General features: G+C 41.5%; 1 protein-coding gene across 1 annotated transcript in view; it reads right to left on the reverse strand.

Moving 5' to 3' along the window:
* Nucleotides 1-18,588, reverse strand: part of DAPK1 (death associated protein kinase 1) — a gene marked incomplete at both ends in the record, with an annotated part of 90,870 nt that extends 72,282 nt beyond the window's left edge. Inside the window, one exon of the mRNA XM_079548349.1 lies at nt 18,527-18,588. Within this exon, the coding sequence (XP_079404475.1) occupies nt 18,527-18,588 (62 nt within the window). The remainder of the gene's footprint in view (nt 1-18,526) is intronic.
* Nucleotides 18,589-26,268: the final 7,680 nt, after the last annotated feature.

The raw sequence follows: 26,268 nt of genomic DNA on the forward strand, positions 1-26,268 counted from the left end.
ACTTATACAACTTTAGAAAGGCAACTATTAACATGTGAACAACATTCTGGATATATACCTTCTCACTTCATGAATACAGTTTTGTTATGAAAACCTGTAGGATGCACCCAATGTTTTCAGCCAGGAGCAACTATATGCAGTACAGTCCTAAGCAATGACAAAAAAAAAAAAAAAAAAAAAAAAATAACAGAAGCTGCTTATGGTCTTGGCAGATTGTCCAGAAAATGTGGTGGTGGGCAAGTTTAAATCTGCAGAGTGGCAGCCATCTGTCAGAATTCCCCTTCCCTCACAAAATTGGGTGTTTCTCTCATACAATAAGAATTGCTACAGACTCACAGCCTCAGCATGGCTGAAAGGTGGCTGCTTGGTGTAAGGAAGGGAAGTTTTGTAACAGAATTGCAAGAAGCGGAAAAATGTGAGTTCATCAAATGAAGACGCCTCCCAGAGCAATACCAACAAAATTCCCTCACAATTAATGAGTTTGCTTAAGTGCTACTCCAGTGTAACCTTCAGGCTGCCTATCTGGCAGAAACATAGCTGAAGTGATAGCTTGTTGGTGATGACAGAGGAAAGAGCACAGATCAGCTGCCATAACGCATAACAGCTTCTGCAGATTTGGCAGTCAAAAATCAGCTTGAAAATTTGATACAGATATCTGTGAAATGGAATACGGAATCCCTAAATACCTTCTGGTTTAAAATCATACAGTCACATCTTCAAGTCAGAAAAGCTTTTGATTTACTATTCGTTATATTGGCAGCACTGATTACCAAAATAAAGACATCAGCAAGCCTGAGCTGTTTTGGAGCATTTGTTAGACTTGAACTCACTCTCATTCTCAATACACTCACTTCACATGGTTTAAGATATTTACTGCTTGTTTCTGAAAGCTGTCCCCCAAAAAATAGAAATGAAAAAACCGTTCATCAACAAAGGAAATCCATCTCAAGCTTTTTTGCTTGTAAAGAACATTTTGAGAAAACAAGTTGAAACTCTGGTAGGTGTGTGAGTTCCAGACTTCCACTAGACAGTGAACAAGGTAAGCATAGACACTGCTTTGAGTAATCAAACATAACTGCATCAGGGACACAGAAATAAACAGATCTCCACAGTACAAACTCCTTCCAAAAAAAGTTCCTGAAAAAAATATGCCCTATTGGCAACAGTGGCACAAAGCAAGCCCTAGTGCAGCAGAGACGCAGGAAAATATCATACAATGATTAAAAAAGAAAAAAGGTTATTTCTAAACTTAGGCCTAGGGTAACATAGAACCAGCACAGGAGCAAATAATAGTTTAACTGACAGCTTATATTCAAGTTGCAAGGAAAAAAAGAAAGTTACTCTGCAGCAGTAAACAAGCCTGCACAAAACCGTTTCACAGAGATTGATAGAAGGTGGTTTTGTTAGAGACAGGAAAATGGCTGCAAGATGAAACTAAATGACAGAGTGTCTTAAAATGTCACCCACATGAAAGATAGTGCCATCTCTGCTGAGGCGGCTGTAGATAATACGACTAACAGTACCTGAGCATAAACATCACTTTTTTGTAACTGGAAGTAGAGGGGTATCAGAGTTAAAATGAGTATACAAGATAATACCCACTTCCAGAGATGCTATGGGAAAACCACTATCATGGAGAAACAACACTGACATCTAGGAATAATTATATTTTTTCTAGCCTTACATATTTTTTCATGCTGCGATGCTGAAACTCTTTTCCCCAACTGCAACACTACTAGTAAGTGCAATAAACCTTGTCAGAGTGAAATGAAAAACGTCAGTGCTGGAACTCATAAAATGAAGGCAGGAAAGGTAGTACCTTTTGAACTCTAAAGCTCTTCCCTGAAGTTAGAGCCTGCAGAGGCCACACATTAACAAACACAAAGTAAACTGGGACAGCACATAAGACTAGTTTAAAAAATGATATTATGAAGTTGAGTAATTGATTTGTCTATGCAATTGATTACGAATTTGTAATTTTTTCCCTTCACAGTTTTCCTCAAATATATATTCTTTATAATTCATTAATGTTAAAAATCAGTTAAAATATCACATGCATTACACACAGGTTTATTGTGCTGGATTGTTAGCACAGTTGCAGCTCTGTAGAGCATGGCACTGTGGGAAGCATCTCCTCTGCAACACCTCTTCTGTCTCAGCAAAGGGTCAGCAATGTCTATGCACATACTTACCTACACTCCTGCATTCTCAACCACTTGTTCCTGCTGTCACATTTTACCTCCAACTGATCTCATAAAAATCAAAGCTTATTTCTAGCTATCAGAACTCTAATATTCATTTTAAAAACAAAGCATTCACACATGCCACAGAGGAAAAAAGCCACCATACACCTTAGGATCAAATGGTAACAGACTGAAGTTTTCCCAAGGCTTTTGTCCCTTACATCCCAAATCTGTCTCTTGCAGATTTAGAGAGACAATACCCTAAAAAAAAGGCAAAAGAGACTACAGGTAAGTAGGCAAACTAGAATGTAAGTACATCTGAGATAGTTTTCAACTTTATTTATACTACTGTTCTTTAAACAAGAAATGTGTGTTTTCCAACACCTACAGCATTTTTATTTTCTGCTCCCTCAGATTCCATTCATGACAGCAAAACCACTGCCTTAATTTAAATTTTCTGCTTTGCCAGCCACATACTAATAATTAACGTTAGCCAGAGAAACCCAAGAGAAAAATATGGAGTGTCAGATAAGAGCTGTATTTTGTCGTTGTTTTTGACTTCTCAGTAACAAGTAATTTATTCACTGCAACCTTCTGAAATTTGAATTCCTTTAAGCTGGCCTACTGAAAAGAAAGGTGAAGTTAATAGTCATGCAACATGATGTTACCAAGGAGCAATTTACTAGCACTTTTAATCAGTCAAGAACTCCAGTACTTTTCCATGGTGCACGGCTTTTCTCAACTACAGAAAGTCCATTACTGTCAAGGTAAAAAATGAAACTGAATTAAATTCTATATAGTTCACTACATTTAGGATACTATTCTAGAAGCATCAAATTTGATTTTACATAGCTAATCCACTGTAATTGTACTAATGTGAAACATAAGTTCACTGTTTTGAAATAATGCAGACAAAACAAAGAAGAAGACAGGTCAGAAAATCTTCCCTATATATGATTTCCTCCCTGAATTATGAAGTAGAAAAAAACCAAAGTTTAGAAGACTAATACATTTCAATATTTTCACTTGCCAGCGGTAGCATCAGATCACCTATGCTGAAAAATGCAAACACTTAACTGCTGACAAACAACATTCAAATCCAATACAAACAAGAGGGCTACACTGCAATGGTTGCAGAGGCCATTTCAAGCAAATGGAATGGTCAAAACAACATAGCTGTCCCTGTAATGTGAAATGCAATACAAACGAATAACATTTATTTCCCATATTCTCCTTTACCACTTAGCCTTCCCATCCCAGAGAAGAATTGATTGGCTTGGCCACTTGGGAATTTCAGCTAGGAATCTGTATTGACACAGGATCGACACTGGTGCCTCCAAAGAAAAAGTGATTAATCAACCGAGTTCACTGGAAATTTCTGGAACAACGTGAAAGCAGTCATGACACCATAAATAAAAAATAAAACTTCAGCTGATTCACAAAGTATCAAGGTGAGCTTGTTATCACAGAAGACAACTTTATGACGTAAATGTTACAGCCAGGATGTTGGACAAAGGCTAAGAGTACATCACATAAAGAAAATAGATTATTTTAGACTTAAGACATTCCATCCTTTCATAACTGCGAACATTCTGAAAAACTTCAGCTGCTGGCCAGATATTCAGGTACTAAGAACAGGCCAGTGCATTTTGACACACTGAAGTGTGTGAAAAAGAAAAAAAATCCAACAGGCATCAGGAAGCAAGTACTCAGTTGAGGTTGAAGAGCAGGTAAAGTGCAAAGGACAAAAAGCAAATATGAAAAAAGATAAACACCCAAGACAACATAGAACACAGTGATGTGTTGTTTTTGTTGGGATACAGAAGCAACTGAACCTTGATACAATGATGAAGAAAGAGGCAGGAGAATACAGAGTAGTTAAGCAATCTGAACCAAGCTGCACATAAACAAGCTGTATATATTTCCAACATACTCTGCAAACTAGCCCAAGATTTACAGAGATTAACCACACTGTGCAGCCTGGGCTGTGGGGAAGCCGCCTAAGAGAATGAGGTGAGCAGCAGCAGCCTCAGGCAGCAATTCTCCCTGTGCCACAGTGCCCTGCGTCACGACCACACGGTTCCAATGGCCAGGGTAGGCAGAGCCCACATGCCCTTGTCCCAGCACAAGACTGCCCTGGATGAATAAATGACCTCTGCCTGCTGCTCTGAGGCACCACCTGCCCTGCCACTTGCATACACGCTTTGCAAACACTGATACAGAGATACTAATTGAACACATCCACAAGGCTCATCCCTTTCCCTCAAGAATGGATTCAATAAAATTGACTTCAAAAAGCATTGTGTTACAAACTTAGATTTTTCCTGTGAGCTTTTCAGCACTGAGCGTATGCAAGAAACAGTATCAAAAAAGATGCCTCTTTTTTTCTAGGTCAGTATAGGTTGTCATCACTAAAAGTTACTAATACATAAACGCTGTTAAAAATATAACATTATTTGACAGGATTAAGAAAGGTGTGTTTAAATGAGATCGTTTGCAATGCTTTTAAACTTCTTAATCCTCCAAAAAGTGAACACCATAATTAGGTGCAGAAGAAGAATTTTATTATTAGATCATTTTATGCAGCTGACTAAACACAGGACCTCTCAAAAAACACCAATGACAACACAGTTTATATGTGAAGTAAAAAAGGAGTAAAAAACATGCATAGAAAACCAAATACCATATATCCTGTACATCCACACAGACAAACAGTCTCTTTCCTCTCCTCCTCCAACCTTGTTTTAAAGATAAAAGCCATTAGGCTCCCTAATTTCACCTAACATTACTAAACTTGCTTGAACATCACAGAAGAAAGGGTATCAGCAAAACATTAAGAGGCTTAAGTGTAGTAACGCATATTTTGGTTTAAGACAGCAAATTGAGGGGTGCAGATACAAGTTTTAGAAACAAATTCTGTATTCTGCTAGGAGAGTACCCAAGCTAAAAATGAACAAACAAATGAACGGTTACTCCTGCAGCAAAGCTAAGCCAACAGTTCTGGGCATGCTTCAGGTACTCGCTTCACACTCTCACCAGTGTTCTGGCAAGATGAAGCCCTATCAGGGCTAAAAAAAAAAAAAAAAAAAAAAAAATCCCCCCCAAAAACACTGAGTTAGTTTCATCACTCAAGTACTAACAGCTCTCTGTTCCACAGAGGAACACAAAAAGCTGCTGCATTGCTTATCACAAGGATGGGCTGCATCTCTCCTCATAAACCCTGCCACATGGATTCTTTGTTTTTTCCACATTTCCTCATGTGGGGACAACGAGCCCCAACAGCTGCTGTTATAACTACCAGCAAAACAATACATCAGTAACATTTATGGGTGTATGGTTGACAATTTTGGAGCTTAAGACTGTATCACATAAACTACAGATCAATGGAAGCGCACAGAAGGAATGATAGCAATTTATTATTTATTTATTAATTTGCAGTCACAAGGTATGCAATACACATGACAGACAGAAGGGCAAGCAGTCACACTGCTTTCTGAACTTGTTCTTTTGGTATTACAGAATACAGAAGAAATAAATTATATGTAAGTGGGAAAATAATACTGGACCTAGCACAAGAAGTACCATTAATAGAAAGTTAGTTTTCATCCCTATTTTTGTCTGAAAGTGAGAGTTCAAAGAGCCGTCCAACATCAGCTTTCTTTCTCCCATGAAGGAGTGCGGTGATGGCATTGACGCCTACCCAGCACTCCAGCAGGGGAGTAAGAGCTAGCAGGTACCACGCAAGGACACAAGTGTCACAATTAGCCCTCAGAAACAGTTCAAAACCGATAGCATGCAATTAGTTTACCTAAGAAATCCAGACACAGCTAGGAAACTCATGCTTTTATTTGCACCATACTTTTCAAAGGGCTAGTTTCACCATCAACCAAGTCATTCTGTGAACTAGAAAAACCCCTGCACCCCCACTTAATATGACTTCATTTATCATAAACAGAAGTCTAACTCCCGATCTGTCCATGCACAGCTATCTGCCTCACAAAGGAGCTAGGGAAAGCAGTTCTCCCCTTGGCACTCAGGGTGGGGCAAGGGCTGTGACAGGCCTGGCAGCCAGCACCCACAGCCCAAGCGAGCCGCAATCAACCTCACTGGAGGGGTTTGGGAGTGAGAGGCTGACAGCAGTTACCTTTTAATTCTATGTGTTCAAGTTCAAGCTGCATTCACACCTAAATTGTCTTTAGTCTTCAAGGGAAGATCACACAAGAAGTCACACCCACATTTTTTATTTGGGTAGAAAAGCAAAGCAGGGTTTCGTGATTCAGTTGGACACCAATTTTCTGTCTCTTTTTTAAGTGCCTTGAAGAATGAAGGGTAAGTGGTTTTCAAGCAGAAAAGGTGGCACTGTCAACGGTGCTTCAAACAATGAAGAAAAGAGAGATCATGCAGCTGCTAAATCCTCCATGGACAACATCAGCACACAGACTTCCCATCAATGCACTCTGTCAAACGAACACATGATTTTAAAGAAATTATGACCGCAGGGTTAGCAGACAATATATGGGATTTCTCTGTGATCATACTCTGTTAAGCAATTAGGGCAAACTGTGCCCTTTAAAATTAGTTTAACACAGCTGAAGGTCAAGGGAAGAAAGCATGTGGCGGAAAAGAGGATGTTAAAAAGGTGCAGGAAGATTTATTTTAACTCTCAAGAACTTACAAAGCCCTTGCCAGAAAGAGGAGTTGCACTGCTGCTAGAACTTTTTAGTGGATAAAAGGAACATTCCTGGCACAGGAAAACTGGCATCTGTGTACAATTAGAGAAAGTATTTTCGAAGGTCCAAGCTACACACACACACACACACAAAAAAAAACCACCAAAGAGAAACTTCTTCACATCAATCTGTTCACTAGTACTGCACTGATAAATCTAAATTACACTTTTGTCAATGGATTAATGTGGCTTAGTAGGCAGGTAAATAAGTTAATTCGTGCTGTTATTGATAATTAGAACAAAGAGATACTGCATACTGATGTGGAGTTCTTAAAACAGATTCCCTTGCTTGAACAGGAATTCTCATATCAATTTTTTTTTCCTATTCACATTTGGGTTTTGAAATGCAAACTGGACTGAATGGAAGTATTCTGGATCTATGCTGACAGCAGCTGTTTAGAAAAGAAGGTGCACTGAAAAAAAATAAATCAAAAACCATTACTGAAGGTCTGATGGTTCTGTCCTGCTGGAAACCCATAAGTTACTGCAGATACAAAACAAAGAGCTACAAAGAAAACTTATAGCAATCAATAAACAATTGAAATCCTAAAGTAGCCATTTAAAATTAAATTTTTTTTTTTTGCATTTTCAAATTGTTAGGATTGTTAGAATAGGTGGGTGTGAGGCACGCAGACAAAACCTCCCTCATTTCCTGTATGCACACAATTCAGCACTATCTTCAGTTTCACATCATCTATGTAGCAATCACTTATATGGCCTGTATAATGCTAGAGTTGCATGTTTATTGCTGTGCCAGTAGACAGGGCAAGAAATGCAAGTTATCAGCACTGAAGAAACTTTATACAAGAGGCTGAGCAATGCCAAGACATTTCTTTTTCCTGATCAAATTATTGCCTAGGCACAAGAACTACTGCAGCATTATTGGGGTGTGTGTGTGCAGAGGGGGGCGGGGGGAATAACAAATTGATGGATATCACTTTGTAAGCATAAGCAAATACATCATTCTTTACATGTTTACCATTCTTGTGTAGCTTGAAGGTAATGACAACAGAAGAGGCCTTGTATGTCAAGTCCCTTAATATTAGCACTTTACTTAGCAATTAAAAAACTCCAGAACAGGAAGAACTATTATTTTAATTGCCCAAGTAAGGGCTCAAGAAAATGCTTCAGACAGAAGCCTACACATAGATACAGTGGTTTAAAATACCAATGCGAATCCATGACTAGACATAGCAGTATCTACTATATAAGCTAGGGGAGTATGTATGGCTGTAAAACTTCCAGGCCAGCTGGATACCAGCCATTTTGTAATGATGATGCCTGCACTGGAGCTTGCTGGAATTCATTGGGTCTGAATATATGTACATCTGTTAAAGCCTTTTCAGAAACCATCTTATCATATGAAAAACAGGGTACTCACACTTGTAAACAGTTCAAATAATAGCTACATCTCTGATGGAAATGAAAAAGCCAGAAATAAGGTGAGACAATGCATAGATTTATTTTTTTAAAAAGTGCTACGCTAACCACCATTTAAAATAATGAAAAGGAGCCTGCATGTACAGGATTGATGCCTAAGTAAATAGCAATATATACAAAGAACATAATTTACTGTGCCAACCCCTACAGAATTTGAATCTTAATACTGCTATTACTGCTATTGCTCTTTAGGAGTTTATTTTTCCCTTAGGATTTTTCATGAAATTTGTAAACCAGCTCAAATTATCACTACTTCTTAAGTTAGCCTGCCTAAATATTGGAAGGCATTCACAGCAGAGAAACAGTCATTAGCTATACAAAACGGCTACGTTAAGGAGTTGTTTTTCCATTATCTTTGAAAGAGAGATTTAATAGTATGACAGCATACTGATTAATCAGCAAAATTTCTAGAAAGACAATAAACACAAATGAAGACAGACTGCAAAGCCCCCAAATTGGTTATGCTTTCTTAAGAGAAGATACGATTGAAGTTATGATTTTTACTTCCCATTGGGTATGAATAAGCACTGCAAAATCTACAGGTTTTATTAAATTCCAGTACAAGAACATGAAGAAACACATAAAACCACAAGCCTATACTTGGCTTGGAAAAATTTTTACTTTTCCCCTTTCAGTTATTAATTTGATGTTATCTACATACAACAAGAAATACACCAAGCAATAAAATCTATAAGCGCATCATTTTTTGATACCTTCCAAGAAAATCTGCGTTGGCAAATGTGATGCCTCTACTTGACTGAAGTAAGTTTTTTAGGAAGACACCAAAACCTGTTATTAAAAGAATGGCAAACGAAGCTCAGTTTCTGTCACATACTCAAACCTCATACCAAAAGCCTTAGTAACTGACTGTATACATTACTGTTTTATGAGCTGCTATTTACAACCAAGTAATTGTCTGCTTTCCCTGCCCTTTAGTCTTTATTTACATCTGTTCACACTCACAGATGAGCTGGAGCACTTAGGAATTCAGAACATTTAAAAGAAAAAAAAAAAGTTGCAAATGGCCCCCTCTGACCTCCACGCAAAGGAAGGCCTGCCTGTCTGCCCTATAGCTGCTGTGATGAGAAACATGCTCAGACCATGCAGTCACAGCCCTTGTAACCTGGGTTTAATCAGCCAGGCTTCTCCCCCTGCGCAGAGCAGCAATTCCATGAAGTGGCATGGAGGTCCACATGCTCCCCTTCCACTCATCATGCCAGTGGTCCTTGCAGGGGTAGCGTGGCAGGTGAGGACAAAGACCATCACAGGTCTCTCCTTGGGACAGGTTTGGCCACACTCTAAGGGCACCTCAGCAGGCTAAGAGGGAGGCACTGCAGTGCTCCCCAGGAGCTACTTGATGGCATCCATAGAGGAAACATAATGGAAAGCAGGAATAAGAGAAACCAGAAATGGACCAGCTTCGTAAAATGTAATCTGGGACTATCTGTTCCTCAATTAATGCTGTAATTAGTAACAAAAGCAGAAAAAGCAATGCTTTTCAGCAGAAACATGAAGTAGTATCAGAAGGCCCTTTCAAATAGAAAGCAACAAGAATTACAAAGACACAATGGACTAAGCCCTTCCTTGGCACGCCTTCCTTTCCCAGGGAACATACAGCAGATCTACACAGATTGCTGCTCCAAAAGTAATACCTCCTAGTTATTTCAATGGAAACCACAACAGTTACAAAGAGCACGACAACGCTATTTGATAGAACAAGTTCTCAGATACAAAACACCATTGTTCAACAGTTACCACCATTAGCTATGTATTTTCACCAGCTATGAACAAGAGCCTGCATGCCACACTCATAAAAATCTGTAAAAATTCAATTGGGGGTTAACCCAACATTTCACAGATGCTATGACCCAGACTGTCATATATGTGGTTTTCTTAGTAAGTAATAAGTTGCCAATTCATTTGGTGGAACTACTGGAAGTCATGGGATCTTGGCCAAGAACTTGTTAGAACTAAAATATCCAGCAATATTATTTCCCAGTCTGGACAAGGAGAAACAGATTCCACACCACTAAATCTCCACTGAACTTGGCAAAATAATTTAGCTGCAAGTAGTGCCAGAAGAGAATGCAATACAATCAAGTAACACAAGAGTTACCTGTGCCTAGTGACACCTACATAAATAAGCACAGTAAACACCAAACAAAGTGTGCACTCAAGAGAGCACAGGATCTCAGCAGTTTAATTTTTTAACACTAGTTTTCTTCCTGTCATTTAGAAAATGAAGACTAACAGGCACCATCTCAGAAATAAAATACAGTCCTCCTAAGCTGTAGACAACCTGCAACACAAATCGAGACAAAATTTCAGCTGAGACCAGAGAGATGAAAGGAACCATCTCACTTCTCTGTAATCATGTCTTGAATGTCACCACAGACTCCAGAAAATGAACACCTTTCCTCTTTTCTCCTGTAAGGGTAGTAACTTCAGAACACTGTATATCCAGATCTTGGTCCTCCTTATCCCTGGCCCCACAGGCACGCTCACAAGCAAGGCACTCTCAGCAAACACTTTCAGAGGCACACACCATCCCACACCTCATGCCTTACAGTGAGTCTGCGAGAGATGCTCTTTGAGATAAAGCTGAGAGAAGTACAAGAGCCCAGAAACAAAATGACATACTAGACAGAAAGCAGGACCACCTCAGGTAAATGGCAAAAATTTATAACTGAACTGATAGCTCACTAAAAAAGATACAGTAGAAATCAAATATTAATAGTAGATTACTTTAGTTAAAGGCAATCCTACCACTGAGCTGAAGCAATAAATGCACAAATAGCAGGGCACAGCATACAGCAATGCTTTTTTCCTTTTCAAACAGCTCATTCCCCTGAACAGCTCAGCAATGAATCCAATAAAACTATCCTGACCAGGCTGTAAGCACGGTTATAATTTACACTGACTGCAAACTCTCCAGAGGTGTGGATATACCCTCGTATGCTCACCATCACCTGGTAAGAGCTAGTTTTCTTCCAAAGAAGTACAGACTACACGCTCTGAACACCTGCAGCATCTTAAATGTGCAGGCAGGCTATTCAGGGAGCAACCTACTCCTTTAAAAAGTGGCATACCACTGCTCTGCAAGTTCTGTGCTGGTGGTGGAGAATGCACACACACAGTCTGGGCAGCCACGCAGCAATGCTTCTTCCTCCCCATTACTGCATCTTCAAGCAGAAGTTGTCATCCGTCACATCTGGTTATGCAATCAATGTGGAATAAGGGGCAGGGGATAAAATATTAAAACCAAAACCAAAAGGTTGCAAACCATCAAATGGATTACTCAGTGCAGGGCTTCACAACAATGCCAAACTATGTAAACTGCTCTGGATTAGGGGAAATGCATCTGTTAGAATACATTCACCATGACATCAATGCATGAAGCAACCAAAAAAAATACATAATATTCTAACATGCTTAAAATATAATAGCCTTCATAAAGAAGGAAACATCCTCAAGGACGATAACATGCCTGGATAGAAGAGAGATTGAAAGCTGATCTGAAAGATCCACCAAGAATAAATACTTATCAGCTTCCTCCTTCCCCACAACAGTGTCAAGATAAACACCCCATTAATTTAACAAGCTCAGTCTTCGAACAATTTAAGTTCCCTGTTCAAACCAACTTTGTTTCAAAGAGAAACCTGAAGTTCGCTCTCCTGGAGGCCAGCAGCATTTCAATTTCCAGCCTGTTCATTTACCTTTGAATACTGAAGTGTAAATCTAATTTAGATCTTTCAAGATCAGAGTTTCTTCATTTTCTTAAACGTTTTCATCCTTTCAGTGCACTTAGAAAAATCGCATCCTTCTACACTGTGATAGGAATGTTACCCAACAACTTGACCAAGACAAGCAGGCTCCACTATTGCAATATCAGCCCCAAGTTATGAGATCTGACTGCAGCAAAATTACCTACGTTAGGCTATCTCACAGAGGCTCTCACAGTCTGCTCCACTAACTTTCACACCATTTACATTACTCTATTCGTAGTACATTATGAAGATACACAAGGAAGTACTTTCAGTTCCAGAACCCTGAGATGCAAACTTTCATTGTCCACTTCCATAAGCTAGTGTTGATTAAGAAAGATCTACTGTGCTGGTGATTAATGCTTTTCAGATTTGCTGGATAGTACTCCTTGGAAGAAGTACCCATCTTCCTGCAATGGTGTCAAAACACAGTTTGAGAGAAGTTTTACTTGAGATAAGACTACTATGCAAGACACTATCATTCAGGAAACAGAAACTACTAAATCACTGCTCTAACTGACATATGTTTCCTCCATAACACATAAATATGCCAAGAAGTTGTGTGTGCTTGCTGCAAGGCTAACAAAAATCAGCCAAAAACAGAACACTGGTCATAAGGACCAGCTGTGGCTCTCACAGGAAATATGCAATTTCCTCCAAAAACTGATAGACCTTTTAATGTATTACCAACTTTAAAAACTGCCTGGTAAGGTTTCCCTGCAGCCTCAGTACTCTCCATCATTCTCATTATTTTCAGCTTTATTTCCTGGTTTACAGCTTATGTTCTGCCTTCATACCATGGTTCTTTACCTCTGTTCCTCCCATGTGTTTAACTAGAAGCAGATTTCTAGAGATTTCCTTGCAAGTTGAAATTTCAAAGGGCTTTCAGCTGATCTGAGTGTGAACTGTGGCCGTAAGTTAGATATAAGGTGTTTCTTCTCTTTGACAGCATCTTCGCATCAAAGAAGTGGGTAGAAACATTCAGCAGGGGAAAGTGATACTACTCATGTCAGCTACAATCAGCCTGGACTGGGCCTGGCATACAGCTCTCAGGAAAATGGAGCCTCAGCCTCCTCCTAAGCCAAGCATGCCAAATTCTATTTTGCACACACAGTTCTAATAGGGGAAGAGATTTACCTGAACATCTGTAAAGGCAAATAGAAATGAGAAAAAAAGTCTGCCAAAAAAACTTCCACATTCACAGAAAAACAAAAATGCAAAGCTGGAAAGAACAAATTTAAGTTTAAACACACTCTCAGCACAACAATTCAGGAGCTGACTATACTTCACTGAGCCTACCTAGAAGACAAATCAAAGACAAACATTTTTATCTACTTCCTGATGAGTTCAGATTTACATTCATTTAGATGAATGAATAATAATCGGTAGATTTGATTACACTTAGTTTTAAAAGTCTTGTAAATCAGACACTTCTCCAAACAGAAAAATGCACTAAGAATGAAGCTGTCACACCAAAAAGCAGCTGTACTTCCTGTGGTTTTCCTGCAGCAACACCTCTCAACACGTTTTAAAAGGCAACAGTTGTTAGTGGCTGTGCTGCATGCAGCCTGCATGATCTGCAGTTTGCAGTTTATTATGCAGTTCCAAATAGAGCTATTTTGGGGCATGACTTTGAGATAAAGTGAGATGAGATCCAGAAGAGTAATTCCTACAACCATGCTCTACAGCTAGAGGATTATTTTTTCCGTCCCCATGCAACCACCAGGGCTAGGACTTGCTCTACTTGGTGTTACCAAGGCAAGCATTAAATATTCAGCTTCTCAAAGCTTACAATACTGATACAATACATACACAGCTCAGAGATAGCACTGAAATAGCTCTTTGCTGCAAGCTGGGCTTCATCAGCCACTCAGGTGTCTTACACAAGTAGCAGCTCTGGGACCAACAGTTTGAGACCATTCAATTTATTGCAATTCACTATCATGTATTACTGGAATTTGCATACATAGTTACAAAAGTACTGAATTTCATATTCGCAAAGCTTACGCAAGTAACTTCGGAAACACTGCTCCAGGGGTTTGCTTGCTACCCATCTTCAATATTCAGTAGTATTGTCTCTGCACAAAAATGAAGGTTAGCATGTCTTTCAAGAGAGCAAACTAAGTAGTGATTTGATAGGATTATGTGATGAAGCAGAAACTGAAGTTTCCACACACATAGTTAAAAATTTTAGACAAATGTAATACTTCTAGCTTTCTTTACGAGACCATCCTTCAAATTGCTCCTCTCCTTATCATGACTTTCTAGTAGGATAACTAAAGGGAAAAAAAACATCACCCTATGACAGTATTAAAAAGACAGCTGGCATGGTTCTCAGCTTGGCCGTTTGAGAGGAAGCATCATCTTGAAGGAATTTCACATGCTGTGTATCTCATAACGGAACTTGACAATATGTACACAATTTCTGCAAATCAGCTTATTAGTATGAGTTGTTCAGGTTGGCAAGCCTGAAAAGCACCATGAAGGTCATGTTATAGTTGCCATCCAAGCATTTTTTGTCCACTGTTTTCTCTTTCCTCTCAACACCAGAGTGCAGTGTAATTACTGTTCCAGTGTATGGATAGGTGAGGGACAGCCTCTACAGCCCTAAAAATGAGCATTTCTGAAAACTGAAGCATGAACAACCAGAAATATATATATATATATATATTTTCTGCCTACGTACTCACTGCTTACTACTGAAATCAGATCCCACACGGCCTAAAAAAGATTTCTCTAGCTGAATGCTCTAAAGGTAAAGAACATTTTTCAAATCATAAATATACGCTTCCACAACTGCCTATTCTCTCTTATCAGCACCTTCATCACATTACCCTATGCATTTTCCTCTCTGAACTGGTGAAGTGATTAGATACCTTAGATAACAGCAGAAAGCAGTAAGCTAACCCTGGCAGCTCCTCCGCTTACTGAGCTACCAAGCAGAAGCATGTTGATTCCAGAGCTGCTGAGATACATTGTTTTGTTCAACAATGCTTGAAAGTGTTTCACTTGTGAGTTCAAAAGATCCAAACAAGTGAGGTTTCAATTTGCCCGATATCTCTTCCTACTTTTTGAAACAACAGGGGTGTCCTATTAATAAGAAGCAAACCAACCGTGCAACACAAATGCCATTCTACAATTCCAAAACATTTCAGAAATCTGCAGCTCTTTCAGGAAACACTCAAAAGTTTAATGCCAAAAAAAAAAAAAAAAAAGAGTAAAAGTAGAAACAAGAGGAATTCAGTATTTAAGACTATTAACCAAGCCATTTCAATTCATATAAACAAACATGATGTACGTAGTGTAGCTTTGCTTGGATACCACTCCCAATAATTTCCTGAGCAATGCACCATTTCTCACAGCAACTGCTTCTGGGCAAAGTCAATCACAGAAGAGTAAGAAAACTCATTTTTATTAGTCTGATCTGGTTTCAAGGTCTTTCCTCACATCCTCCCCACGGTAAGGTTTTTAATACTGATGAACTTTAATCTCCATCTTCTGGGCAAACTGAAGCAGAGGCACTGCAGCAGGGTATTTAAAATGCACAGTCAGATGGCTTGCAACTGCAGGCAGAATTAAAATGAATAAACCTGCGTTAGCAAATCTGTTGCTCCGTCATGATCATCTTTAACCCAGCAGGATCAGAACCTCCGACATTCTTCGAAATATCACGGTTAGATGATTATTTAACACAATAACTTACACCAGGCTAATAGACTGATACATACCACTAAATCTGTAAGACGAAAAAAAGCGTACACAGAACAACGCATACAATGGTCAAGAGCACAGTCTCCATGTATGATGTTCCGTCCCAAAGACAGAATTTGATTGGCAAAACTCAGGATACTCAGTACAACAGCTAAACATGACAAAAGAAGTAAATCTACTTCAGCAATCACAAAGCTATCTGCACAATTAATGTAGAGGCAAGATGAAAAAAGTGAATGATCACACAAGTATTCACAATCCTGAACTCTTTTTCTCTTATTTTCTGTAATGATAAATCAAAACAAACTAAAGAACTGAATAAAACTCAACACTTTAGCGAGAGAATGACTGTTCATTACTTTCGCAATGCCACTGAGAAATAACATAAAACTGACTAGTGCATTTTTTCAGCCAAAGCATGCCATTATCTCTTCCCTTGTTTCAGCCACCTGCGGGTTTTGTGCAAGCAGGTATTTAAAAACTTTCTTTACTAGCTTAGATCAGAAATTTCATTTACACAATCCACGTATTTTCTTTAAGAGACCTTTGCTAGAACAGCAAAGCTACTTTTTATTGTAGTTACTATCTGAAGTATTACAAGGCAATAGAGGTAGCAAAACATATTACAAAAAAAAAAATAGTGAAAACATTAAGATACGAAAGTATTTGCATTTTCATGAAGCATTGTCAAAAGGCAAGTAGTCTAGGAGCTTCAGGACCCATATATGAAAATACTCCTTAGTGGAGAGAAAAAAAAAAAAAAAAAAAGCGAAACAACCCAACACTAATCTGTTTGCTTACCTACTTGTTTGTCTCACTGCTGCTGTGAACTAAGTGGAAATAAATGAATTCATCCCTAACAAGGGAAAAACAGACTGATTTAGGGGGAAAAAAAAACAAACAAACAAACAAAAAAACCTTTCATCAGCGCTTAGCCAAATGTTAGATCATGACTCAGGTGCTCATATAAATACAAAAAAATTTAAAGTCTTAGGTGCTTTTAATAGTCACTTGATCCTTCAGTTTTAAGCCTCACTCAGGGTTGATATTTGCAAGTACATTTATTTGCAAATATAAGGTGATGAGCCTAAGGGGGAATGAAGCAAGAGAAAGAAATAGGATTTACAAGAGTATTTCAAGCAACCCTGGAAGCTTAAGTTCAAAAACGAATTAAAAGCATCAGTGAACTAAACTGCTCAACAACTATGCTGAGATTTCTTTACCCCTACTATTTTATGGCAGCACTTAGCTATGAAATGATGTGTATTTGTCAGAGTGGTACTGACGTAAACTCCTTCAGCCCTTTTATTTTTAAAGCGAAACCCACACATCTGGTTATGTTTATAATCAGCATTTTCTCACAATAGTCACTAAAAATCAGCAAGGTTCTATGTTACATTCACTTTACGGAGAAACAAATAGAGTTTAAATAATTCATTTAAATTCTTACATGTTATAGGTTTAAACTGCATGCCAAGGTTATAAACCACTAAAATGGAGAAAAGCAAACAGCCTTGATACTGCAACACCTTGTTTCTAATTCATCACATTAATGCAACAATTTTTGTTTTTTACAGAACTTTATTACATGATATTCAGATAATTTAAAAAACTCCACTTGATTTTTTTTTTAATACTATATAACATCATTCAGTGTTTGCACTTCCCCATGCTTCAAAAATGAAATTCCCCATCTTCAGTGCTATATTCTGGAGTTAACATGAGACTTCTGAAGCATGCTTGTACGGAAAAATCCTCATATTTTTACACACTGCCTCTGTGAGTGTCCTTATGGAACCTCTTCTGTATGTGAGCATTGTTAAGGAAGCAGCTCTTTATCACAAACAGGTGTTGGTGACCAAGGGTTGCACTGACACCTTCCCTCTAAAAGGAATACATGAGGGGTTATATCAAGCTCAGCATTTCCACAACTAGCAGGCTAGAACCGTTTTCTCTGTGAAGAATTTTAAGAAAACACAACAGATAACTTCTGATTCTGTCTTTATTTTCTCTTGTAAAATAAATCAGGTACCAATGTCTGTAAGCACAAGCATGGTGCCAGTTTCAGTAGTCCAGAAGCTGAAAACTGAATTCCAGAACATTTCACACATTCTTCCCAAAATCTTTTGCAAGCCCAAATAAAGAATTCGGACCTGAAATTTATGGTTCAGTATACCACATACCATTCTACCACGATATCCAACAAGTCAGTACAAGGCTGTCCAGCAGGCACCTGAGATGTAGAAAAAGGTTCTGCATGTGCCTGCACAACGAGTACGTTACTGTTCCTTTAAACGTCCCTGATAACATGCCGCTCCTTTCCATCCGCAGTCCCACGGCTGAGCCCCACTGGGCAAAGCTGGGCCGCCAGACCGCCACCCCCGGGGCACTCAGGGCATCCCCTGCCCTCGGCACAGCCCTGCAGTAACTTGACACTGTCCGAGCTTTGCAATCGCTGACATCACCACCGGACACAGATTCGGCCCTGTGCCGCCAAGAAATGCCGCAACCCTATCCTACAGGAGCGGGGAGGACGATGAACTCCGAAGGGCTGAGCCGCAGGGCGAAGGAACGGGTCTGCCCGTTGCCCACCGCGCCCCAGCACCGCTGCCGGCCCTGTTTCCGCCGCTCCCAGACTGGCCACAACGGCACAATGAGAACTTCTGTCCCCGCCGCCGCCGCCGCCGCCCCACACCCACCTGCCGAGATCCTCGCCGGTCTCATAGTGCTCCTCCAGGTTCTCCTGCCGGAACACCGTCATGGTAGCTTCGCGCCACACCGCTGACCACCACTTTCAGCCCCTGCTCCACACCCTCATCACCGCCACGCCGGGGCCGCCCTACGCCCTGCGGAGGAGCGCGGATGTGAATGCCCGCCCTCGTCCGCACCGCCCCCGCCTCCCGCGACCCGCGACCCCCGCCCCTTCCCCGGGGCACCGCCTACCCGCCCGCCGCATTCCACCGCGATTCCGCTACCCAGCAGCGGCTGGGCACTCCCCGGCCTCCCCGCACCTGACCCCGGCGAGGCGAAGCGGGAAGGAGTTTCCCTGCTGGCTGTCGCGCTAGGACCCGCCTGGCGGCAGCACGCGTTCTTCACGACCGGTCGGTCGGAACTCGATCGTTCGATCCCCTGCCTCCTCGTCCTCGTGGCACGGCGCCCCAAGCGCTACGCGGTCGCTCCAGGCACAGCGCAAGGCCGCCTCCCCTATGCCAATGGGAAAGTGCCGCCGCCCCGCCCCCGGCCCCGCCGAGAAGAGCGGGCGGCGGCCGCGGCGCTGCCCGGCCCTGGGAGATGGCGGTCGGGCACACGCAGCCGCCATTGTGCGGGGGCGTAGGCCGCGGCCCGTCTGTACCCTGCTATGCCGAGGCGGGAAGCTGTCTACGCGCCGGGTGTTGGCTGTAGGGCTGTACCCGGCGTGGGGCGCTGTGTCGGTGGGCCACGTGAAACCCGTTGCGTTGTTGCTGCCATGCTGCCTGTTTGTTGCCCGTTTGCCCTTCCCTGGCTTCCTGCGCTCTGTGGCTACATGGTTTTGGCCTGCCCTGTTCTGTAGCGTATAGCCCAGTGCTGGGTTGGAACTTAGCTGCATACGTTTCTTTATAGCTGCTGTGTTCCTTTCATCTTGTGCTGTTCAGCCCTGAGGGAGTGCATGACGTCAGGTCACAGGGCAGCTTTCAGCTCCCATCTGAGCTTTGTGATTCTCGGAAAGAGGATTGCTCATCAGAGGTGAAGAGTTCAGCACAGCTGTGCGTTGTCACGCTCACTCCATTTAGCATTTGTGAGAGCCCAGCCTTCTCTAAGCTCAGCACCAGGTGGGCAAAGGCCTGAAATCTCATGAGAAAGTCATGATGTGGGCTTGGATGAGCGTCAAAATTTTATGTGCCTCAAATGTTGTCGTCCATAAAACGGAGGCACAGGCATAGGGGTTGTGAGGTGCAGTTCCATCATGTTGCCTCCAAGGAGTGCACCGCAGGCACCGCACCAACCAACATGGAAGCAGTCAGAGTAGCACTGCTCTCCGCTGTGTTATACAGGAGCAAGGTGAGCAGACCTGTGCACATCCCATATTCTATGTATTTGTCTCTAATAGGTTCTCATGACTCACACATTTGAGGTGGTTGCATTGTTTGCACTGCTCAAGAATCTTGACAAGCATTGGTAAAAGTTCAGAAGTTCCTTTCGGCTTTGGAGATTTCTTCTTTGATGGATGTAAAGACAATCGCTGCAGCCAGCCGAAGAGTTTTTTGGTGATTAATCTTCACATTTTTTCTTGTTTTTGTGATGGCCCTGGGCTCAGCAGGAGTAGCACCTGTTGTCACACATGTATTTTGCACTACCATCACTGCTCATGTATGCAGCTCAGGGTGTTCCTTGCAACACAGCCCTGCACCAAGTAAAGCAATTGGAAACTCAGTGTTGGTTTAGACAAGTGCTCACAGTGGAATCAGTGCACTGTTTCTGAGAAAATTACCTAAATATATAGCATCAGCAGAAAAAATGCCTTGCTTACAGTGCTTGTCTCATTTATTTAATAGCTCTATGGAAGGCTAGGCTGCTAGGCCTGGGTTTTGTTTGCGCTCAGGCCCTTCACTTGCAGGAACAGCTGTGTCTGAACACTGTTGCAGCAGCAGTGCACCAGCTGTGCTCCGAATGGTGCATGGGGGCCTAGTGGCCAATCTGTGCCAGGGCATGTGTGAGTGCAAAGGAGACATTTGCCACTCAGAGCACCATCTCTGCATCTTTAGGGGGATACTCAACAGGTGGCACCTGGTGCAGGCCATTTCAGAGGGTGTACGTACTATGCTCTTGGCGGCATTCCTGCAGTCCTTGGTCTAGGTAGAAGACCAGCCTGCCAGCTGCACCTTCAACATTATTCTTGGCTTCTGGAGACAGGTGTTGGATTGCACATGTGATGAATGGGAAAAATAATGTACAATTGCTGACAAATGCAGTTAAGCAATTTTGATTGCAGTTTATGCTTTCAGGTTTTACACTGCATTGGATGAAATGTAGCTGACATTCTAGAAGACTGTGCTGCCATTCAGCAGGAGCTGGACAGGATGGAGAGCTAGGCAGTAAGAAATCAGATGAGATTTAACAAAAGCAAAGGTAGAGTCTTGCACCTGGGAAGGAATAACAGGATGTATCAGTACAGGTTGAGGGATGACCTGCTGGAGAGGAGCTCTATGGAGAAGGACCTGAGGGTCCTGCTGGACAACAGGTTGGCAATTAACCAGCTATGTGCCCTGGTGGCCAAGAGGGCCAAGGGATCCTGAGATGTATTAAAAGAAGCATGGCCAGCAGGTCAAGCGGGCTGATCCTCCCCCTCTGCTCTGCCCTGGTCAGTCCTCATCTGAAGTACTGTATCCAGTTCTGGGATCCTGATACAAAAAAAGACAGGGTTCTCCTGGAGAGAGTCCAGCAGAAGGCCACAAAGATGATAAAGGGCCTGAAGAGCCTCTCTTATGAGCAAAGGGTGAGCAACCTGGGTCTTTTTATCCTTGAGAAAAGAAGACTGAGAGGGGATCCTATTAATGTTTATAAATATCTAAAGTGTGGGAGACATAGGGATATAGCCAGCCTCTTTTCAGTGGTCTGTAGGGACAGGGCAAGGGGAAATGACCATAAACTTGAGCATAAGAAGTTCTGCACCAATATGCGACAGAACTTTTTCACAGTGAGGGTGACAGAGCACTGGAACAGGCTGCCCTGGGAGGTTGTGTAGTCTCCTTCTCTGGAGATAATGAAGACCCATCTGGACACCTATCTATGCAACCTGATGTAGCGAGTCTGCTTTGGCAGGGTGGTTGGACTTCATCTCTAGAAGTCCCTTTAAACTGCTACAATTTTGTGATTCTGTGAAATGCGGTCTATCTTGGCTTTAGCAAAGCCTTTGACTCTATCTCCCACAGTATTCTCCTGGAGAAGCTGGCAGCCTGTGGCTTGAACAGATACACTCTCTGCTGAATAAAGAACTGGCTGGAGGGCCAGGTCCAGACAGTTACAACCAGCTGTGACCAGTCATGAGTGGTGTTCCCCAGGGGTCAGCACTGGGGCCTGTCCTGCTCAGTATCTTTGTTGATGACCTGGATGAAGGGATTGAGTGCACCCTCAGCAGATTTGCAAGTGACACCAATCTGGGAGGAAGTGTCAATCTTCCGGGGGGTAGGAAGGCCCTTCAGAGGGATCTGGACAGGCTGGATAACTGGGCTAAGGCCAATGGGATGAAGTTCAACAGGACCAAGTGCTGGATTTTACACTTTGGTCACAACAACCACAACAGGACTGAGGCAGAGTGGCTGGAAGGCTGTGTGGAGGTAGAAGATCTGGGGGTTTCAGCAGACAATAAGCTGAACATGAGCCAGCAGTGTGTCCAGATTGCCGAGAAAGCCAATGGCGTCCTGGCTTGTATCAGAAATAGCGTAGTCAGCAGGACCAAGGAGGTGATTGTCCCCTTGTACTCGGCAATGTTGAGGCCACACTTTGCTAACAGAACTAATAAAGTGAAAGTAACTCCTTGCTTATGTTGCTGTAAATCAGGAGTAGCACCAACTCCGGTAAGATTACGTTTAAATAAAAGAGGGTTACGTACAAAGATTTATAACAAAAAGTGTATTTGCGAAGGGCTGGATTGTGCCTGCCAGTTTACTGTGTCAACTAGTATGCATATATTTTGCTATGTATAAAATAAGCTTTCTTTTTCTCAATAAATATTATGAACAACTAGAATTTGTAGAGAGCCCTTGTGTGTCCAAGCACTGTTTAGTGAAAGGAAAGCTACAATATTTCTGCAAGCTCCACGATTCACAGCACTTCTCAGACACTTTTCCACTCCATCTAGGCAGCCTTTTCTACATTCAAACAAAGAAACAGAAACAAATACAATAACAAACAATCAAACAAAAAAACATCACTAACAACAACAGACAAGCAGGTATGCTAAGTACATTGTTGTACAATAAATATTATTGAGATTACTGGCTGGTCTGTTTCCATCAACCAGGTAAAATGCCTCCCCTAATAATGTAAGATAGAACTGACAGTGAAAGATGTGAGTCACTTAGAAAGGCTATTGTTTCTTTTGCATATGGTTTTCTTTTTAAGAGATCAGTGTTTGCTTCTGACATGACTATAAAAACAATTTCCTGGGTAATGTGTGATGTTTTCTGTGCTGATTCACAGGTTTTCCATACCTATTTTCATTTCTCACAAAGCACACTATGTCAGCCCCAGGAAGTTGCTATTCTGTATGCTCTGTATAGTTGAGACACACAGATTGGGCAAACCCAGGGCATTGCTATTACAAAAGGAGCTCCAAACATGCCAAATATTCTTTTTACAAATGTCACAGTATAGTGGAAAAAGAAAAAAATATATATAAGCAAGGAGCTGACAAAAAGAAATTGATTCACCAAGAAGTATTGAGCAAGGCCTTTGACATGGCCCCCCACCACATCCTTATCTCCAAATTGGAGGGATGTGGATTTGATGGGTGGGCCACTCGATGGATAAGAAACTGGCTGAAAGTCCGCAGACAGAGGGTGGTCATCAATGGCTCTGTGTCCAGGTGGAGGCCGGTAACGAGCGGCGTCCCCTAGGGGTCTGTCTTGGGACCAGTGCTCTTTAACATCTTTATCAATGACATCGATGATGGAATCGAGTGCACCTTCAGCAAGTTTGCTGATGACACCAAGCTGAGTGGTGGAGTTGACATGGTAGAAGGAAGGAATGCCATTCTGAGGGACCTCGACAGACTTGAAAAGTGGGCCTGGGTGAACCTGATGAGGTTCAACATTGCAAAGTGCAAGGTTTTGCAGTTGGGCCAGAGGAATCCAAGACATTTATACAGACTGGAAGGAGCAGTCCTTGAAAGTAGCCCTGCAGAGAAGGACCTGGGGATTCTGATGGATGAAGAATTTAACATGAGCAAGCAATGTGCTTTTGCAGTTTGGAAGGCAAATGGTATCCTGGGCTCCATCAGAAGAGTGGTGGCCAGCAAGGGACAGGCAGTTGATTGTCCCTCTCTACTCTGCTCTTGTGAGGCCCCATCTGGAGTACTGTGTCTGGGTCTGGAGAGGGTCCAGAGGAGAGCCATAAAGATGATCGGGGGGCTGGAGCGTCTCCCCTACAAACACAGGCTGAGGGAATTGGGCTTGTTCAGCCTGGAGAAAAGAAGGCTGCGGGGTGACCTCACTGCAGCCTTTCAATACCTAAAGAAAGCCTATAAACAAGAGGGGAGTAAACTCTTTGAAAGGGTAGATAACAGCAGGATAAGGGAAAATGGTTTTAAGTTGGGGGTTAGAGTTAGGGTTGATGTCACAGGGAAATTCTTTACAGTGAGAATGGTGAGGTGCTGGAACAGGCTGCCCAGAGAGGCTGTGGATGCCCCATCCCTGTAGGTTTTCAAGACTGGGTTGGATGGGGCCCTGGGCAGTCTGGTCTAGTATAAAATGAAATAGTTGGTGGCCCTGCATGTGGCAGGGAAGTTGAAGATTTATGATCCTTGAGGTCCCTTCCAACTGTCATGGTTTTATGCAGCAATGATCTTGGAGGAAAACTTCTTTCACTAACTATGATATTGGAATGCAAGATAACACTATATAATACAATCTAGTTGAAATTGAGACTAATAAATCAAATAAGATAGGGGAGAGAGAGAGTTCCTGAGACCAAGTCAAACCTGAAAATCTTGGAATGGCTAGGAAAGCACCCTCCAGCACCCATTGCAAGGCAGTAAGAGACTGCCCTACCCAGAAAGGCCAGATCCCATGATTTCTGTAAATGTATAGGGGAATATGTACCTGGAATTGGAGCATTAACGCTTTAACTCCAGTGCACTACGTGATGTTATGATGCAGAATACTGAAAAACAAAAAACAAAAGCATGACACCAACCTGGGCCATTCTGTGATTCTGTGTATTCAACACTGTCACTGCACTCATGTCAGTGGACAGGGTAAACTGGACAGGCTGCAGTAATAGCTACTTAGTGATTTAGTTAGTAAAATATGATTTTGTTAAATTTTGTTGTAATTTGTCTCATTGCTGTGTTTTGAAAACCACAGAGATGACAACATAATGACAATGATGGGATTTGCTCCTCCAGAAGCACTCCAGAAAGATTAGTGCCTCCTGTAATTTCCAGGTATATATGTAAGTTTCTCATAGAAAGAAATGTGCTCCATCACCCCAGAGAGTTGAAGCAAATCTAGGAACTGCTAATTCATGTGTTTATTCAGAAGGGGTTGTATCACATACATCCCCACAAAGCAGGTCTTTGACAAGATAATTGAATGCCTGACTTGAGCTGCAAGTAGCAGATTATCTAAGCTACTTGAGGGTCTAAATGCACATGTCAGCATCTCCCTGTGCAAAAGTCCAGACCCAGAGTCCTGGCAGAGCACTCCGGGGTTCAGGTTGTCCAAAAGCTGAATGTCACTCTCTTTGTGATGACGCCCTTGACACTAGCTCTTCTCTAGTGGAAAAATTGAACTACAAGTGGAAAAGGAAGGTTTGTATCCATGGTAGTTGTGTCTTTCCATGATTCTGAATTAAGACTACAAAAACATCTTCCAAATGACCCAAGGATAACAACTAACTGCAATTAGAACTAACCAGAAATTATATATCTTTGGCTTAGCTTCTTTGCAAGTATTCTTCCACATAAGTCTGTGCTATTGTGTATTTACTTAATAGAAATCCACAAATAATAAATTTTATTTTTGCCAGACTATGTCTTTCTGAAAAGGTTTACTCAAAACATTTTGACAAAGATTTCTTAACAAGCAATTTCAGCAAGGTAAAATGTGTAATTTGTAGTTGCATTTAGTTAAAATATTGCTCCTAATAACAATAACTCCATGTTGCATATAGAATTAGATTCTCTGGGAGACAAAATATTTGTCCTGAGGTATCATGAGGATGTCCTCTGGAGTTTTGACTTCAGGCTCAAACAGGTTACTTCCCTGCAAGAACAAAACCCATCCATTATATAACAGTGTTTGTTTAAATTTATGGTGAATTTTACTGTTAGGGAAGAATAAACCTACATTGGAAAGAAGAAATCAAGGAAGCCTATTCTGCAAGTCATTGGCAATGCTCAGTCTATTTCATGAGCTCTTCAGGAAAATTGAAGATCCAGTTTGTCCACACAGTACAGTAACAGTACAGCACACTGCACAGTAAAACTCTAGTTTGGATGACCTGCTGATATCTAGACGCACATGCTTAAAATTAGAAATAATCAGTACTGCATTTTACTATTGTAAAATGATAGGTGATATATTGACTAGTTGCACAATATGAACAAGGCAGCACATGCTGTCCTACCTTCATATCTGTTTCCTCCTTTTCCTTTTCTAAGAAAATCTCTACTATCTCAACCATGAACCAAATGAAAAATTCAGAGTACCCACACATAAAGGAAAAAAAGTTAATGTGGATA

The sequence above is a fragment of the Tetrao urogallus genome (assembly GCF_951394365.1).
Source record: "Tetrao urogallus genome assembly, chromosome: Z".
NCBI classification, from domain to species: domain Eukaryota; kingdom Metazoa; phylum Chordata; class Aves; order Galliformes; family Phasianidae; genus Tetrao; species Tetrao urogallus.